The sequence below is a fragment of the Capricornis sumatraensis genome, chromosome 7 (assembly GCF_032405125.1).
Source record: "Capricornis sumatraensis isolate serow.1 chromosome 7, serow.2, whole genome shotgun sequence".
Taxonomy (NCBI): Eukaryota; Metazoa; Chordata; class Mammalia; order Artiodactyla; family Bovidae; genus Capricornis; species Capricornis sumatraensis.
Window position 1 is genome coordinate 32,974,934 of NC_091075.1, and position 19,249 is coordinate 32,994,182.

At 33.9% G+C, this 19,249-nt stretch overlaps 1 protein-coding gene across 1 annotated transcript in view; it reads right to left on the reverse strand.

Moving 5' to 3' along the window:
* Positions 1-4,617: 4,617 nt before the first annotated feature.
* Positions 4,618-19,249, reverse strand: part of SMARCAD1 (SNF2 related chromatin remodeling ATPase with DExD box 1) — an 89,468-nt gene continuing 74,836 nt past the window's right edge. Inside the window, exons 11-23 of the mRNA XM_068975028.1 lie at positions 16,435-16,534; positions 15,677-15,736; positions 15,492-15,567; positions 13,660-13,795; positions 13,036-13,173; positions 11,776-11,871; positions 11,563-11,680; positions 11,230-11,351; positions 10,361-10,549; positions 9,660-9,778; positions 8,448-8,630; positions 7,244-7,353; positions 4,618-5,880 (exon numbers count right to left, since the gene is read on the reverse strand). Coding sequence (XP_068831129.1) covers positions 5,819-5,880; positions 7,244-7,353; positions 8,448-8,630; positions 9,660-9,778; positions 10,361-10,549; positions 11,230-11,351; positions 11,563-11,680; positions 11,776-11,871; positions 13,036-13,173; positions 13,660-13,795; positions 15,492-15,567; positions 15,677-15,736; positions 16,435-16,534 — 1,509 coding nt within the window. The 3' untranslated portion in view covers positions 4,618-5,818. The remainder of the gene's footprint in view (positions 5,881-7,243; positions 7,354-8,447; positions 8,631-9,659; positions 9,779-10,360; positions 10,550-11,229; positions 11,352-11,562; positions 11,681-11,775; positions 11,872-13,035; positions 13,174-13,659; positions 13,796-15,491; positions 15,568-15,676; positions 15,737-16,434; positions 16,535-19,249) is intronic.

Consider the following 19,249-nt stretch of genomic DNA (forward strand, 5'->3'; position numbering starts at 1 on the left):
TTACAATAGCCAGGGCATTGAAGCAACCTAAATGCCCGTCAACAGAAGAGGGCTAAGAGGTGAAACATATACATAATAGAATACTATTCAGCCGTAACAGAATGAAATAATGCCATTTGCAGCAACATGGATGGACCTAGACATTATCACACTACGTTAAGTAAGCCAGAAAAATATCCTATCACTTGTATGTGGGATCTAAAAAAGATACAAATGGATTTATTTACAAAACAGAAACAGACTTAGAGAAATTGAAAACAAATTCATGGTTACCAAAGGTTAAAGTGTGTGTAGTGGGGAATAAACTAGGAGTTTGGGATGAACATACATATACTACTATATATGACAGATAACCAACAAGGACCCCCTATGGTATAGCACAGGGAACTCGATTCAGTACTGTAATTACTTATATGACCAAGGAATCTATGTATAACTGAATCACCTAGATGTACAGCTGAAACAACACTGTAAGTCAATTCTACTCCAATAAAATTAAAAGTATTAAAAAAAAAAAGAAAAAGAGAACTCACCAACAAAGATGAAAGTGCAGTAAAGAAAAGTGGTAATGCTGGAGTGAAACTCAAACTGAACATCAACAGAAAGACGGTCTTCACACGCAGTCTGAAGAACTTGGTGAAGGCAAACTTAATGACATAAATGAGGAAAGTGGCTGTGACAAAGATGAAGATGCCCTGGAGGAAGTGAGACTGGTGAAAAATCCTTCACATTAAAAGAACAGAGGATGAAAAGAATGAGAAGCCAAGCCACAGACAGGAACAAAATACCTGCAAAAGGACTTTATCCAAAATACATAAAGAACTCTTAAACGATAAAATAAGCAACCTGATTACAACATGGATGAAAACATCTGGATATACACCTCATCAAAGTCACACAGATGGCAAATAAGCATACGAAAAGATGCTCAACATTATATGTTACTAGGGAACTGTAAACAATAAGATTCTATTACATACCTATTATAAAGGTAAAAATTCAAAATACAACACCAATTGCTGGCAAGGATGTGGGGCCACAGGAACTTTTATTCATTTCTGATATAAATGCAAAATAGTACATATACCTTGGAAGAGAGTTTGGCAATTTGTTACAAAATTAAACATACTCTTACCATATAATTCAGCAATCACACTCTTTGGTATTTGCCCAAGGGAGTTGAAAACAGGTCCACAAGAAAACCAGCATACTGATGTTGTTGGTAGCTTCATCAATAATTGCCAAAACTTGGAAACAACCAAAATATCCATTAGTAGGTTAATGGATAAGAAAACTGTGGTATACCCAATAAGAGAACATTTTTCATTGCTAAAAAGAAATGAGCTATCAAGCCATGAAAAGACATGGAGGACTTAATGGATTTTTAAAGCAGTAAGACTCTTCTGCAAGATACTGTAATAGGTTCATTTGTCAAACCCATAGACTGTACAACATCAAGAGTGAACCTTAGTGGAATCCGTGGACTTTTGGTGATTATGATGTCTCAATGTAGGTTCACTGATTGTAACAAATGTATCATTTTGGTGAAAGATGTTCATAGGGAGGTAAGTTGTGTTGTGTGGGGACAAGGGTACATGGGAACCCTCTGTACTTCCTGCTTAATTTGCTATGAACCTAAATCTCCTCTACTAAAGTCTACTTAAAAAGAAAAAACAACGGGTGTGAGGGGCATTATTTCATAACACTGAAAAAGCAATGAAATGTTGGAAGCTGACTGAAATCTAGGATTATGACTACTTGCCAAGGTTAAAAAATAAAATTCTTGCCTCCAAGTTTTACAGGAAGGTAATGTTCAAATTACTTTGATAAATTTTTTACAAAAATTAAATTTTCTCAACATTTCTAATATTTTACAGTGCACTAAATATTAGTTTTCCTATTTCATTCATTTCCTTATACATTTATTTTATGCTGACAAAATTTTTAAAGGTCATGGAACAATCATTTTTCCTGAGGATTATTTTACACTTTCAACTTGAATCATTTTATAGTTCTATATGACTGTATAAGAACTACCCATATAAACAAGCCATTTACATAGAAATCTTTCAATTAACTGTATATTTGGATTATCACAATCTATTTTAAACCATAATTATATTGAAAAATAACATTTTAGTTCAATATACATGTTAATATTATTGAGTTGTCTAATCTTAGTATGTCATATCAGGAAACAGATTAACAAAACAGATAGCCTTATCCATGAAATGAATGGCAGAGCAAAGAAAATATAGTTGAGAAGCAAAAAGTGGGGACAGGGTGTGGGAAAAGAAGAAAGAAAAGGCAAGTTCATCTAATTGTGATCTTGTTTAAGGTGCTTCTTTCTTTGTAACAATGTTCTATGAAATCTGAGGAAAAAAATTACTGTACACATTATTAAGAATTACACTGAGTCAGAAAGATAAATATCCTATTCTAACACATATATACGGAATCTAGGAAAATGGGACTGAAGTATTTATTTATAGGGCAACAATCCAGAAGCAGACATAGACTTATAGACATGGGGAGAGGGGAGGAGAGGGTGAGATGTATGGAAAGAGTAACATGGAAACTTATTAAATAAAAAAATAAAATAGTAAATGGGAAAATAGATAGTAAAACAGATAGCCAACGGGAATTTGCTGTATGGCTCAGGAAACTCAAAACAGGGCTCTGTATCAGCCTAGAGGGATGGGATGGGAGGGAGATAGGAGGGAAGTTCAAAAGGGAGAGGATTATATGTATACCTATGGCTGATTACGTTGAAATTTGACAGAAAACAACAAAATTCTGTAAAGCTATTATCCTTCAATAAAAAATTAAAAACAAACAATTACACTGAAAAACAAAGTGTATTTCTCAAGTACCTTGCTTCTTCAGATTACTTTTCTTACTGTTAGTAGCTGTTAAGAAATGATAATAGGTTGTAAGCAACTTTTCATTGCAAAGTCCTCATATATGTCATCAGGGCAGTCTAGAGGGAAAAAAAATTGTCCTTCACAGAAGAAATTCAAATAATACTCTAGATAATAAAGGTAGAAACTTTTCTTCCCTCTTATGTATATTGATTTTCCTCCACATAATTACATTCTAACAAGCTTTAATGAAAATAGAACTTAGTGATAAATATATTTATATAAATTATGAAAACTCTATAATATAGAGTCCCACTGTTAACACATATCATGATTCAACATAAAATGCAACCACAGCAGATTTTATAAGCAAATATTTCAATCATAGCATCATCATAACCTTTAGGTAGTCTTCACTGAAAAGAACAACATATTCCATTATCCCATGCTGTATTTAAACATATCCTCACTGAGCAAGTAAGCAAGGGTTAAAGTACATGAATTAATCACAGCAGAAATGAATTGCATGTTGTATTTATAATTAGTAAGAAACCATACCTTTTGGGAAGTTAAAACAAACAATTCCTTATAGACCATTTAAATATCTTAAGGTCATACAAATGGAAACCAAATCTCCTGATAGTCTTATCTAATCATCATTATACAATAACACCAACAATGAGGAACAATATTAATATTTCAACATACATTATCTATTGGTATAAAGTTACAAGACTGTGGGGTCAGGACTAAGAGTTATGAAAACACATTATGTCTTTTAAGGCTTCCCTGGTGGCTCAGATGGTAAAGCGTCTGCCTGCAATGCAGGAGACCTGGGTTCAATTCCTGGGTCGGGAAGGTCCCCTGGAGAAGGAAATGGCAATCCACTCCAGCACTCTTGCCTGCAAAATCCCATGGACAGAGGAACCTGATAGACTACAGTCCATGGGGTCGCAAAGAGTCGGACATGACTGAGCGACTTCACTTTATGTCTTTTATCCCTGTGTGACCTGTATTAAAAACACATACGGTGCTTCAGTTGAATAAACATTACTCCAACAACTGCGGCTTCACATGCTCTTTACTGATGATGGATTTCGAATTTTATTGCTATTAGTTCAATAAAAGGACTAATGAGAATACATCCAAAGTAATGATTCCAGTTTACTGAGAAAGAGACAATATTAAGCACATAATACCATTTGTGCTCAATACAGAAACTACTACAAAATGTATGATAATACAACTTATGATCATAATTATTTTTATTAAGCCAAAAACATAACAGAGCTTTACAAGGAGAACCCAACTACATTTAATTAAACATAAAAATATGGATTAAACAACAACAAAAGAAACAGCCTATCACTGAAGACACATTAATACAAGAAAGTTACAAGGAACCCATTTAAGATTTTTAGAAGGTAACATTCTCAACAATATAAGTGATTTGGGTACCATGATGTAGAAGGAGGTAGTAATACTATTTGCAGAGTCCTTTCAATCTTTCACTTTCAAGACTGGATAAGTCTACTGAGTCATGAGTTTTCAGGGTCTATAATATCTGAAGAATCACTATAAGAGCTTCATTAGCCTTCAACTGAAGAGTTCTATTACTCTAGAAACTTAGAAAGTCAGGATGTCGTTAAAGTATAATCTTCAATAATGAACAAATCTTTGATTTATAAATAAGTTTATTTATAATGATATTTACATAATAAAACAAAACACATGAAACTCACAAGTTATACAAAGAAACTGATGCATAATAAAAACAGCAATATAGACCAACAGGCAAAAATTTAAAGAAAGATTTAATAAAGACTTAAATATCAAGTAGACAACTTTACTTCTAAATTTCACTTTGTCACCCACACTGAATTGGAATTGAAGAATGGCTCTCTCTTCAGGAGGTCCTGTACTGGAAATTCTGCAAAGTGGTAAATTATATTTTGATAAGAATTCAAACTTAATGACCTATTTCCATGCAGTACCTAATGCTGCCTTAAAATGAAGTCACATTCAGTCTGCTTTGAAGTGAATCAGATTAGTTCTGCCAGACTAGAAAAATGTCACCAACATTTTGCTGACATGTGGAGATGTGGCAGGAATAAACTACTACTTAGAGTAAAGAGAAGTGGAGCAGAAATGACTGGGCAACAGTTTCAATAGAAGCAAAAGCCAGGAGAGGGAAAATAATGAAAACATGCACAAGAAAAGGTAGAATAGTAAGCACAGTTAGTGCAGTTGGAAATTGAACAGGAGGATTTACTTCGTGGAGTAAGATAAAGGGTTCTTCAGTTACTATTCACTGGAAAACAACTTAGTGCCTAGCCAAACAAATTTGTGTTAACAGAAGTACTTGGGAGGACCTGGGCTGGGGGTTAGTATATGGAATGCCACCTTTAAATTCAGGTTGAGTTCTTGTTGACAGTGGTGAACATCTGTTTCAAATAGCAATAAAATGAAAGCTATATAATCTATACAGCTGCATTCTTTAACATAATAAAAAAAGAACCTTCAAATGAGACGAGCAAAAACAAGACATAAGCATTGTCAAATAAGGCACATGTAAAAATCTACACACATTATCCAGTGAAAGACAATATATATATATATTTGGAGGTAGAAATAATTACAAAAATACTGACATTTCTAAAGCATTAGCGTATTTGTTACAAACAATCACCAACTAATCCCCATTCAGAAAACTGCTTTGTAAAATGATTATTTAACATCTTCAAGACTACATATTCGTGGCTTTTTTTGAAATTTCACATGTGAGCATCTGGAGAATTCAGTTAGTGGCAAAAAAGTTGTCCATACTATGAGAAATGTAATATGGAAATTATAAAAAGTTATAAATGTTCATAAACCCCATGGTCATCATAATGTAAATGTCCTTGAGTGCACCAAGTTGATACTTCCTCATCAGTTAGGAATGAACAATTCTTATTTCACAGGCCCATTGATGTTTTTAGTAACGTGGCTATATCTGCTGGCATACTTCCTTCGTCACCTGCAGGTCAGAAACTGGTGTTACAAGTTTGATAAAAATATTTTATGAAGCATACTTCTTTCCAATTTTCTCTACTTTTGGTGAATTCTTAATCACCTTTCAAAGCCCAGTTTGATTCAGTGTTACTCCCTGTTAAAAATCTTCTCAAATTCCTACAAATAATATTAGGGCTACTTCCCCTGTGCTCATGTTCACATTGCCAGCAGAGCAGTCTACAGCTTCTCTTTCTGATTTGATAAAGATATAAAGAGACAGATATGATCCAGATAGCCTGGATCATATCCTATTTATAGACCACATAGTATTTACTCCTCAGGTTCACTAAATAAAAGCATCTATATAACAATCTGAATGTGAAAATAAAGACAAAACTCACAAATCCAAACAGAAATAATTTCCTCTAAACTTATTTTCCATCCAAAGATATCATCATTGACTTAAAGAAAATTTCAATTAAACAAGACCCCACTTATCCAGGTGTCTCTCTTTCTCTGTCACTCATACAGACCCCAGCTATAGTCTAAACAAAACTTTTACCTACTCTTCTCCTTTCAGTAAAAAAATGCATAAGATGACAAACCACTGTATAAACTCTCAGGAAATTCACTGACATGCTTGCCTCTGAACTTGTCGAAAGACTTGAAAACAGTCCATGAAATCCAAATTTAACATCACATAAAAAAGTAAGATGCAGAAATAACTGGTCATACAATAAAAAATAAACTTTATGAGGAAGCTGGGTGATAGGGTGGGAAGGAGGCTTTTATTTGCCTTTTTATATCTTAGGAATCTTGAACTATGTGGCCTTATTTACCTTTTTAATAAAAAATTAAAACTTTAAAAATCATTCTCTTCAAAAAGATGGAGGAAATGGAGACAGTTCTATTTGATGACTGTTTCTAATATCCAATTGCTCTTTAATTTAAAATTATTCAATTTTTTAATAAGTGCATTGTGTTGTACTCTAGAGTAATGAGTATTTTGCTAGTCAAAATGAAATTAATATAAATGTTAGAGTTCTTAAGAACTTAATATTGTGCCATGTGCTCTGGATTCATAAATATTTCTAATATAGTAAGTAAATTATAAAACTGCAGATAAAATTATGGACCCAATTTTATTTCTGGGATATTTTTGTGTCAGAGACTGAGAATGGAAGAGACAGGATTTTTCAAAATCAAAGTGGTTTTATCAGTTCTGGCAAAATGATCTTAGTTATTGCAGTACTTTTGACACAAGTATGCTTATCTTCTCCTGTGCTATCCATAATCTGCATACCAATCAAGGACTCAGACCATCTTTGTTACTCCCTGCTACTGCTAAATTGATGCCCTTCCATATTTTATGCTGACAAAAAACTTACCTTCATCTACTGTGGTCATATCTTGTTCTAGTTTCAATTTCTGTTGATTAATTTTTAGCATGGATTCTTCAATTGTCCCTTGGCCTATTAATTTTATAACTAGTACTTCTCTAAAGAAAACACAAGATATGTCCACTGGTTACTTAATATAAAATTATTTGATATATATAAACTATGAAATACATAAATCACTTAAGAATGCCTTAAGAATAATTAGAAAATTGTTTTAATGAATACATCCATAAATTTAAGTTCTTTTATTCACACTACTTAAGACTGACATTTTCTGAGCATGTCACTTATTGATTCAAGAGACAAGAAAAAGGTATCTATAAAAATTGCTGGTGTAACTGAATTACAACAAACAATTCTGGGTTCAGGTAGGTATTTCATTTTAACAAAGAACATGCTTTGCTTATCAGGTTCCAAGAGATATAATCTGGTACAAAAAGCATGGAAGTGTTGTAAAGTATGAAGATTACATAGGAGGTTTTAGTTCTACAATAAGTACTAATAAATATTTGGTTCATAAATGAACTTATCAATGTCTTTTGGAAATACAGTAAAATACCCCACAAAGACTGATTATTTGCTGTTTACATTGAGAACAGAGCTGAATTATAGGTATTTTCACCTCTTTATGTCCTGTGAGCAATGTCTAATTTAACTTTCACCTAAAATACCTACAGCTCACATAACCTACTTCCTATGAGGTAAGAAGGTAGCAACTGTATCTCATTATCAAATCTGTCTGGCTCTTACATGGCTTAACAAGAAGTTATTTCAATTACTAATCTTTTTCAAAGGGGCTGGGCCATTGGCAGGACTTCGTTTTCATTAGTTGCAGACTGATATGGACTGAGGGTGGGAGGTTATTCTGTTTTATTTTTAAGGCTACACCATGTAGCTTGCGGGATCCTAGTTTCCCAACCAGGGATTGAACCCGCTCTCCTGGCAGTGAAAGTGCTTAGTCCTAACCGCTGGACCTCCAGGGAATTCCCTGCTTTAATTACTAGAATATGAATAGGTTATATAGTGGAGTTCATATCCAACACTGTTGGTATAAAATACCACAGGAGCCTTGCTTTGCTGAAAATACAAAAACAAAAAGCTAAGAGAGGACATCTGACAGATCATATTCTAATATTCTATAGAAATTAAACTGCCATTTAATTAAAAATAAGTTTCAACTGCAAACACTCACTTTGTCTGGCCTACTCTATGACATCTATCTTCTGCTTGTTTGTCATTGTAAGGATTACAGTCAATATCATGAAGGATGACAACATTTGCTGAAGTCAGGTTTATTCCTAAGCCACCAGCTTTTGTTGACAGCAGAAAGACGAAGATATCCATATCGGTATTAAACTCATCAATTAGATGAATCCTAGAAGATAAATATATTAGGTTAAATCTCACAAAAAGGTTTATAGTGAAAACTGAAAGCAATCACATCACATGGAAAATAAACTTCAAGATGTAAATATATGCTCTTGGCACTCTAGTTATTTTCCTTTTCTATACCATTTATCTCCCTGCTGCTACTGCTAAGTCACTTCAGTCATGTCCGACTCTGTGCAACCCCAGACGGCAGCCCACCAGGCTACCTGTCCCTGGGAAGAACACTGGAGTGGGTTGCCATTTCCTTCTCCAATGCATGAAAGTGGAAAGTGAAAGTGAAGTCACTCAGTCGTGTCTGACTCTTCGCGACCCCATGGACTGCAGCCTACCAGGCTCCTCTGTCCATGGGATTTTCCAGGCAAGAGTACTGGAGTGGGGTGCCACAACTATGCAGATTTGATTAATTCCTAATTAATTTTGTCTTTTGTTAAAAGACTCTTGGCTTTTCTAAATTTTGATATGGCTTTGTGATCGTTAACCTTCTTAGAGTCAGTCAGCTATGACTCACAGACAATATCCCTGATGAACTATGCATTTCAAGATTAAACTATAATGTTCATTCTCTTTGGCATTACTTCTCTTCCTATTCAACGCAGGAAAAAAAAACTTACTCTAGCTGATAAAAAAATAAACCAAAGATATAACGCAGTTTAAACACACTAGAAAAAGCACTGCTTTTAAGACAACCAAAACCCCAAACTTACTCAACTACCCTCAAAATAAGAAAAGTCCAAGATTTTAAGGTAATCTTGGTTTAGGGATAATGTGCTTTAGGCTCGGAATGATTTTCAAAGAGAAAAGCACTGACATACATATAACTCTACTAGCTGTTTCAAAATATATCTGAATATGATTCAGAACAAAAATTAAATTTTCCTCGTCTTAGGGTAATGAACAAACATAAGATTCAAAGCAATATACAATTCCATGAAAAGCTCTAGACATTTAAAATTCTAACATTTACTCTTATTTGAGAGTAAGGTAGAGATATTTTCTGAAACCAAAGTATACCAACCTTTCAGAAATCTGAGTCTTCCCATCTAATCTGAGGTACCTATGCTGATGATGCTTTAAGAGAACCTCTAAAATATCCAGCATCATGGTAAATTGGCTAAATAATACAACTCTATCACCCTGTGGAAATACATATATTAGTTAGATACATAAAAAATAAAATGATAAGTATCTAATGAAAAACTGCCTCTTTAATAATAATAATCAAGTAATCATAGCGAAGATAAATTTCTTATTTTAGATTATATATAAATTATCTAAACTTTGGACCTAAAATTGATTTTTAAGACTAATAGGAATAGCTACAAAAAATACTAATTAGATTGTGATCTTACAAATCTATTTCACATGTAAACATTATGCATTAATTTATGTTAATGCTCACATATAAGGATTAATTTATGTTACCATTGTTATCTTCAAAATACTAATTTTGAAGTAATTATATAGAATGCCACCTATGAAATACTGACAATTAAGATTATTTTAAAAATATATATTCTATTAACTTCTATTAGATGGAGGAAAAGTAATCAGGAAAACATGCCCAAATATATCCAAAAAATGCTCAAAACATTAATTTCTAGAAGACTGTAGAACACAGGCTAAAACTTCAAGAAAGTCAAATCATGCCAGAACTACTTTTAAAGTAGCTGAACTAATTGGGAAAACATATAAGGGAGAAATATTATTCTTTAGTACCTTCTGCTTCAATTCAGACAAGATGCATCCTAAAACTCGAAATTTTCCAGAATCTAAAATCAAGTCCATGTCTAACTGGAAGTTATTAATATGTCGATACTGTTTACAAAGTACATGTAATTCAAAATCTGTCATAACTTCCATATCTTCAAAGATCAGGTCAGGGTTAGCCTCACAATGTGTAGGTTCCTCAAAATAAAACAAAACAATATACACCTCAAAATGAAGATAATTTATAATATGATTAGAACAATCTAATAAAATTGTTCAGATCTTTCAGTGCAACAGATTTGGCAAAGGAAATTAATAATTTTTTGGCTGTAATACAGATAAGAAGTTCTTACTGTTTTAGAGATAACATACTGATATATTTACAGTTGAAATAATGTCTAGAATTTGGTTCAAAATAATCCTGGGGAAGATTCTAGGTGAAACAAGAGATAGCAGTCTCATTCCAGATGATAACTGTAGAATATGGGCGAAGGTTACACAGGTAGAAGCTTTCATTGTACAATTCTCTCCACTTTTACATGTCTAAAATTTCCCATGAGTTTAATATAAAACAGTTACAGAAAACACGGAAACAAAAGCATATGGCTGTGTTAGAACAAAACTTTATTTGTAAACTTAGCTACTGTCATATTTGGCCTCACGGTCACAGTTGGCTGACTCTTGATGTAGACTGTCAGTCCTTCTTGGCTCTTATGTCTCCTAATTGTTTTCAACTTTGTCTTAAAAATGTTTTTCTTAAGTATTTGGTTAAACGGTTAATATCTTTATTAGGTTCAGTGGTCTGACTTTTAGACTAACAATGAATCTCAAGCTTAATAGTGCTAATAAAGCTTATTGTTAGCATAGAATATCCTTACCTTTAGCATAAGCTGAGACATTTCCTTGAGTTTTTCAGCTGTGTAATACTGGCGATGTAATAAAGGATGATTGGCCATTTTTCTCAATTGCATCATGACATTGCACATTTCTGTATTTTTCTCTGTGATCCAAAAAGTACACATTAAAAAAAAAAAAGTTGATGGCCACTTGCTGAAATACATCTCAATGCAAACAAATGGTTTTAAAACTACTTCTTCAAATTCCAACTTAAAAAAAAAAAAAAAGCAAATCCCACTATCATACGATTAAACAAAAAAGTAGTCCCAGTACAGGATTATTCTTTACATAAAATTGTGAAAATAAGGTTATACCCAGGTTATTGATAGACTTTTTCAATCTGTTGAAGAGATTCATATACAGTTGTTCCTGCTTCTCTGACATTGCACATAACTCAATTCGATCTTTTTTGGGGGGTAGCTGCTTGAGAACCTGTGAAAGGAAAACAGTTTAAGCAGATCATTCAAATAAAGAGTAAAAAAGATTTTAAAACCAATCATAATAAAAATACACAGTAAAAGAGTTACCTCTTCTTTTACTCTTCTGAGAATAAATGGTTTTATAATTTGTTTTGCATGTGCTATTCTCTCCTTTTCATATATACTTTGCTCATCTGCTGATTTCTAAGTAAAGTAAGAACATGACATTTTAATGTTATTACACAACATGAAACTCTTCCTCACTACATTTTGAGTTGTTTCCCATAGAAATGCAGTTCATTCTAGATAGAACTTGAATTCTGGGCTGACATATAGTTCTTAAGACTCCACATGTACTTTCAGGTTTTGTGACAAATCATGTACTCTCCGGAGGTAACGAAATTGAACTGCGCTAGGATACTGTTCAGAAGTAACTAACTGATGAGTCATTACTGATTACACAGATAACTCTCTTAAAAAGCTATGTGTGTATTTAAGGGAGTTTGGGTGGAGGTAAAGAGAGAGAGAAGTAGAAACTTGTATCTGTTTGTGGAAAATGGCCCCCAAAGAAAGCTAGTGCAGGTGATGCAAATCATTAGTCTACAGAAATAGGGTAGTTCCTAGCCAAAACCTGTTAATTTTGGAGAAGAGGAATTTTATTCTAAGATTTTAAAGGAATCCTCCATATCCTCTGATCTGCTAAGGCCACCAAGTGGGAGGGAATATATTAGTGAAATTAGAAAGGCAGCTGGCAGTAGAAGATTATCAGAAAATTCTCACAAAATACATGTGATTTGGGAGAGTGTCAAGAACCTATATAAACATTGTTGTGCTGGAAAATCAGAGTTCCTGAAAACTACACTCTCACTTTTTCTAAGTAACAGGGAAAAAATTAACCATATTTTCTTCTAAATAAGATTTCTTTATTGTGACTTTTAATTTATGGAGTGTTAATGCAAAACATATCTCCCAGTCTATGAATTTTTGGGATATTCTATCTTTGCCTGGCTTTATAGTTTACCTATTAAAAAAACGCTCATTTATCTAATTTTAAAAAAGAAAATGATATGATCAAACTTTCTCCACATATTAAATATCTGAGCTATCCATTGATTTGAAACGATGATTCAGAAAATCAGGATATTAAAAACCAAAACTTTCACACAATGATTATAAAAGCCTCCAGTTTATTTCCCGTTGTATTTTGGCTGACTTCCCAACTCATCCAAATACAGGGATATCAACCACTCAAATTTATTTCATAAGGACACAAGTCCGATGAAAACAAGAAAAAAGAGAAAATTAAAAAATGATCCAGGTAAAACACAAAGTAAGACATTTGAGAAAAAAATATGAATTTATGCTTACTGTCTTAGAAGAAAACATTCTTCGTATTTCACTGGTGCTACTACTGAACATATGCGGCATAACAAAATTCAACAGTGACATGAGTTCTAACAGGTTATTTTGCACAGGTGTGCCTGTGAGCAGCAGACGGTTATTTGCCTATGAACAAAGATAAAAGTTTAGCTTAGTGTTGCCTTAAAAGAAAAAAATATCTATATACTTTTTGGTTATCTCCCTCAGTGGAGGAGAAAAAAATTAAAATCATTATTAGTAATAAAATATTGAATGTATAAAATAGTCAGTTTATAAGTGGGTAACTCATGTTCCCACATTACTTTTCTCTGAAGCAATGAAAGAAGATAGATTACCTCTGATATCCATAAAGTTTATCCTATAGTACAAAGGTTGGCAAACTGAAGCTCATGAGCTAAGAATGGTTTCTACATTATTAAAGGGTTTAAAAAAAAGAAAAAGCAAAAAACAAGTGATAGTACCTATCTATGGCTCATGGAGCATGAAAAGTTACTTATCTGATCCTATACAGAAAAAGTTTACTGGTGCCTAATATAAGATACCATACACACACACACACACACAATCTGAAATTTTATCATACTTGGCAAAATTCAGAGAACATTCTCTTACATTAATTGTCATAAGGTGCTGGTAGCGGATGGAGCCCATATTCTTCAGCATATGGCCCTCATCAAAAATTGCATAATTCAGTTTCAGCCGACGAAACAAACTACGATCATCAGAACTGCTGATGGCACAGTTATACCTGTCACCAAAATAAAAAATCAGTCTCTAAGAATAAACCTTTAAAAGCGTGGACTCGTGAGATTAATGTTTTAAAACATTATTTTTATTTATATATTTTTAATAGCTAGTACCTAACACAGCTGGTACTCAAATAAGTACTGATGCAGTTATATCCAATAATTACTGATGTACATGTAAGTGTATATGTGTTAGTCACTCAGTTGTGTCTGACTCTTTGCAATCTAATGGACTATAGCCTGCCAGACTCCTCTGTCCATGGAATTCTCCAAGCAAGAATACTAGAGTGGGTAGCTATTCCCTTTTCCAGTGGATCTTCTTGATTTAGGGATCCAGTCCAGGTACCCTGCACTGCAGGTGGATACTTTACCATCTGAGCTACCAGGAGGAGGATGTGCATGTAACCAAGTTACAAAAGCTGCAATATAAAAGACAATTTATGTGCTGCAATTAGACAACCTCTACACATCTAGGAAGAGGCCAATTTGGGTACAATTTATGTGATCTGCAATTATCACATACTTTGCTTTATGAACTATTATATTTTAAGAAGCAGTAAGGAAAAAAAAAAACATGAAGCTAAGACATTTCTGTTAAGAATATAATGTGCTGTGCTTAGTTGTTCATTGTATTAAACTGGCAGAGTGAATCCAAGAAATAAAAGTTAACAGCAGCTAGCAGTACAAGACTATATATGAAAATGGAGTCTCTAATAAAATTTATTAAGAAAAGATGAATTCTGGATGAATTCTTTTAATCGTGGTCTCCTACAGAATTAATTAAAAAGCGTTATTATGGTTCAGTTCAGTTGCTCAGTTGTGTCCGACTCTTTGCGACCCCATGAATCGCAGCACGCCAGGCCTCCCTGTTCATCACCAACTCCCGGAGTTCACTCAGACTCATGTCCATCGAGTCAGTGATGCCATCCAGCCATCTCATCCTCTGTCATCCCCTTCTCCTCCTGCCCCCAATCCCTCCCAGCATCAGAGTCTTTTCCAGTGAGTCAACTCTTCGCATGAGGTGGCCAAAGTACTGGAGCTTCAGCTTTAGCATCATTCCTTCCAAAGAAATCCCAGGGTTGATCTCCTTCAGAATGGACTGGTTGGATCTCCTTGCAGTCCAAGGGACTCTCAAGAGTCTTCTTCAACACTACAGTTCAAAAGCATCAATTCTTCAGCACTCAGCCTTCTTCACAGTCCAACTCTCACATCCATACATGACCACAGGAAAAACCATAGCCTTGACTAGACGGACCTTAATTGGTAAAGTAATGTCTCTGCTTTTGAATATGCTGTCTAGGTTGGTCATAACTTTTCTTCCAAGGAGTTAAGCGTCTTTAACTTCATGGCTGCAGTCACCATCTGCAGTGATTTTGGAGCCCCCCAAAATAAAGTCTGACACTGTTTCCACTGTTTCCCCATCTATTTCCCATGAAGTGATGGGACCAGATGCCATGATCTTCGTTTTCTGAATGTTGAGCTTTAAGCCAACTTTCTCACTCTCTTTTATGGTACTATCCACCAAACTGAAAAATGCGCAAATCTTCAACATAACTCACTCTATTACTTTTGTTGCACAGTCCTTAGCATAAATTTTATTTCATTTTACTACTACTATTTTTAAAACATTTTTTAAAAAAGATTTGGTGGCTGTAAAACAATTTTTTCTCTTCCAATTTTTTTTCTCTCAATACTTACGTGGTCACGATTACATTGTATTCTTCATATCTACTATGAATGTTGTATCTAATCTGTTTACGTTCTTCTTGAGAACCTAGAATTTAAAGATGAAACATACAAATTGATTGTATTTATTGTACTTAACTGTATGTTAAGATTTTAAAGACGCTTCCAAAGCTAAGAGAATAATGACAAATTCTTACCATAGTAACAGAGCACCTTTAAAGTGGGGCACCATAAATTAACTTCTCTTAACCAGTTATCTATGGGACAAAAGAGATATTACTTGTAGCATCTGTTACAAAGGATATATGTGTGCAATGAAATGAACGCTAAAGTCTAACAAGTTCTACCAGGAAATTCTTCTTTTAAAAAGTTAACAGAAGATGATTTTGAAAAATCACAGACTTCACAATGCTATCCCTGAGATTTTCAGGTGGCACCAAAATAAAGAGCGGAAGGCCAATCATTATATTTACAGATGATTATTAATTTCTAATTTTGACGTTTCTTTTTTTTAGGGGTGGTGTTACGTTCATACATATATTCTGTGACTCCAGTCTACAATCAGTTGAAAAAGAATGAAACAGTAATTTGAATTGGGATGAACTGCATATTTCTCACTTAATAAATGTTTAGTTATAAGTTTAAATCACCTAGCTTCCCTTAAATTAGTTACTCATGAAACAATTTAAAAGTATTACAAAAACAAATAATCTTTTCAAATGATACTTGATCTGTAATAATTTATAAGATGAATAACTTACTTATACTGGAGTTATTTTCTTTAAAAAAGACTTCCAGTATAATAACACACATACGCAAGGGGAGAAAAGTTATGAGGAAATCACAAAAATGAACATCCACCTCCACAAACTAAGAAATCACACACACACACTTTTTCTTCCCTTCATATAAAACACTATTTAGTCGAGTAAAATTGTCCACAGTAATAACAAACCTATAGTTGATGCTGGAACAACAATCAAATGAGGACCTTTATTACCCTCCTGATAGAGGTACGCCAGAAATGCAATGGCTTGAATAGTTTTTCCCAGGCCCTAAAATAAGTTTAAAAGAAAACATATTAAATATAAAAACAAACCAAAGACCCAAATAAATATGGGAAAAGGAAAGAAAAAAGAATATTTCTGGTTTTATTTATTTATGATTCCCCACAATGCAACTCTACTAAATTCTTAGTTCTCAATAACCATAAAACAGATCATAATCTCCAAGTGATACTACAACGTAAAGAGTGGAATGTATTTTAACTGCTAGTTAGTATGTGATACACACTAAAATGAAAGACCTCTGCTTGCATATAAAGGATATAATTTTGGTAATTGTTAATATAAAGCAACCATTTAATACATTTTGGATTGATAGACAACAGCGTTCCATTGACTAACTGGAGTTGAATATATACCCATCCTATTACTCAGCAATTTTACTCCTAAGAATATATTCAAGAGATATGACAGCATATGTCCATGAAAAATCTTGGGTAAGAATATTGATGCACTTTTATTATAATAACCACACACTGGAAATAATCTAAACTGTCATCAATAATCTAAACTGCCAGGAAAGTGGATAAAAAGCAACCACCACCACCAACCACTGATACATGGAAGAGCATGGATTAATCTTAGTAATTTTATTATGTACCAAATGAACCAGAAACTATTTAAACAGTATATATTGTATGGATCTATTCATATCAAGTTCAGAAATCAGGAAAAAAAATTATTGTACTGTGATAGGTGTCAGAATAGTGGTGATGTTTATGACTGAAAAGGAGCATAAGGCAATTTTCTGGGATGATGGAAATGTTGACTGAGAGGCAGTCACATGGGTGTGCATACATGTAAAAAGTCACTAAGCTGGAAATTTGTATGCACATCAATAAAGTATTATATTAAAAAAAGGCTGCTGCTGCTGCTAAGTTGCTTTAGTTGTGTCTGACTCTGTGTGACCCCACAGATGGCAGCCCACCAGGCTCCCCTGTCCCTGGGATTCTCCAGGCAAGAACACTGGAGTGGGTTGCCATTTCCTTCTCTGATGCATGAAAGTGAAAAGTGAAGTGAAGTTGCTCAGTTGTGTCCAACTCTTCATGACCCCATGGACTGTAGCCTACCAGGCTCATCCGGTTGTGGGATTTTCCAGGCAAGAGTACTGGAGTCGGTTGCCATTTCCTTCTTCAAAAAAGGCTAGAGAGGAAGAATAGCTCCCCAGGAGAGCTAAACATTGCCAACTGTTAGGAACTGAATTGCTCTCAATCTCAAATTTACATGTTGAAGTCCTAACTCCAAATGTTAAGATTTTTTGGAGAAAAAGCTTTTAAAGAGATAAGTTAAATATAGAGTCGTAAGGGTAAGGGCCCAACCCTTATCTTTAAGAAGAAAGACTGAATGTGCCCACAGGAAAAGCCATGTGAGGACACAGCAATGTGTCTATCTACAAACCAGACAGGAGCCTCTGGTGAAACCAAACCTGCCAATACTTCGATTTTAGACTTCCAGTCTCCAGAACTAACAGAAATTTCTGTTGTTTAAGTCTCCCTGTCTTTAATATTTTGTTAGGGAAGCCCTAACAGACACTACCTTATCATAAATATTGTACTTTACAGGATACAAAAACAGTTCCACATAACATATCTCGTTGATACCAAATATGATACAGGAATTACCTATGCTTTATTAACTTTAGCCTTGAGAGATTAGGTCATTTGGTAAAGGTTAGGCGGCCCATGAAAGACAAATGTAGACCCAGAACCCAGATTTGATTTCCAAGTCCAGTTTCCACAATTATACTATTCTATATTCTATATATAACTTCTAATTATTTTTAAATCCCACATATATTATTCACTTTTCTAAATCACTTGTATGTTTTAACAAAAGTATGAGGTACATGTAGGAATTGTCTTAAAATACTGACGATTATTTTACTAGAAGTGAAACAGAGAACAAGGATTATTATGTTGACTTGTCAATTTTTACTTTGAAACTCTATACAGTGTAAAAGAGCTGACTCACAGGAAAAGACCCTGATGCTAGGAAAGACTGAAGACAGAGGATCAGATGGTTGGACGACAGCATCGTTGACTCAACAGACATGAGTTTGAGCAAATTCCAGGAAACAGTGAAGGACAGGGAAGCCTGCATGCTGCAGTCCATGGTGTCACAAACAGTCGGACATGATTTAAGAGAGTAAGCACCACCCCCACCACAACCTAATACATATATATTCAATAAACATTTTCTCCACTGAACATGATTCATTTTTAATAAACACTTTTTAAAAAGTATAGCTGGTGGAAGGAAGGTACAAGTTAGATTAAAGGTCAAGTTTCTACATGACAATACTTGGACTATTGGGTGTAATGAACTTCCTAAGGTTACTTTCAAGTAAAATGTGATTGGGAAAAGAACAGAAACTCAGAGATCTCTAATAAAAGCAAAATGGCTGAGATGACGGTGATGGTAAATGTGTAGATTTACTTACTGACAAGGACAAGTATCTATGATCAGTTTTAAAGGCAGCTATAGAAAAGCACATGCAGTAACACCTCTTTTAGTATAATATATATGTAAGTACATGTGTATATTATGTATGGTGCGTTCAAACACATCTGCAGAATAATCTGGAAAGATACAGCAAAATAAATACTTATTTTAAGGTGACAGGATTATGTGTGATATTGTTTTTTTCCCTACGTATTTTTATGTAACACCTAATTTTAAAAATATATATTTATTAATTTGATGAGA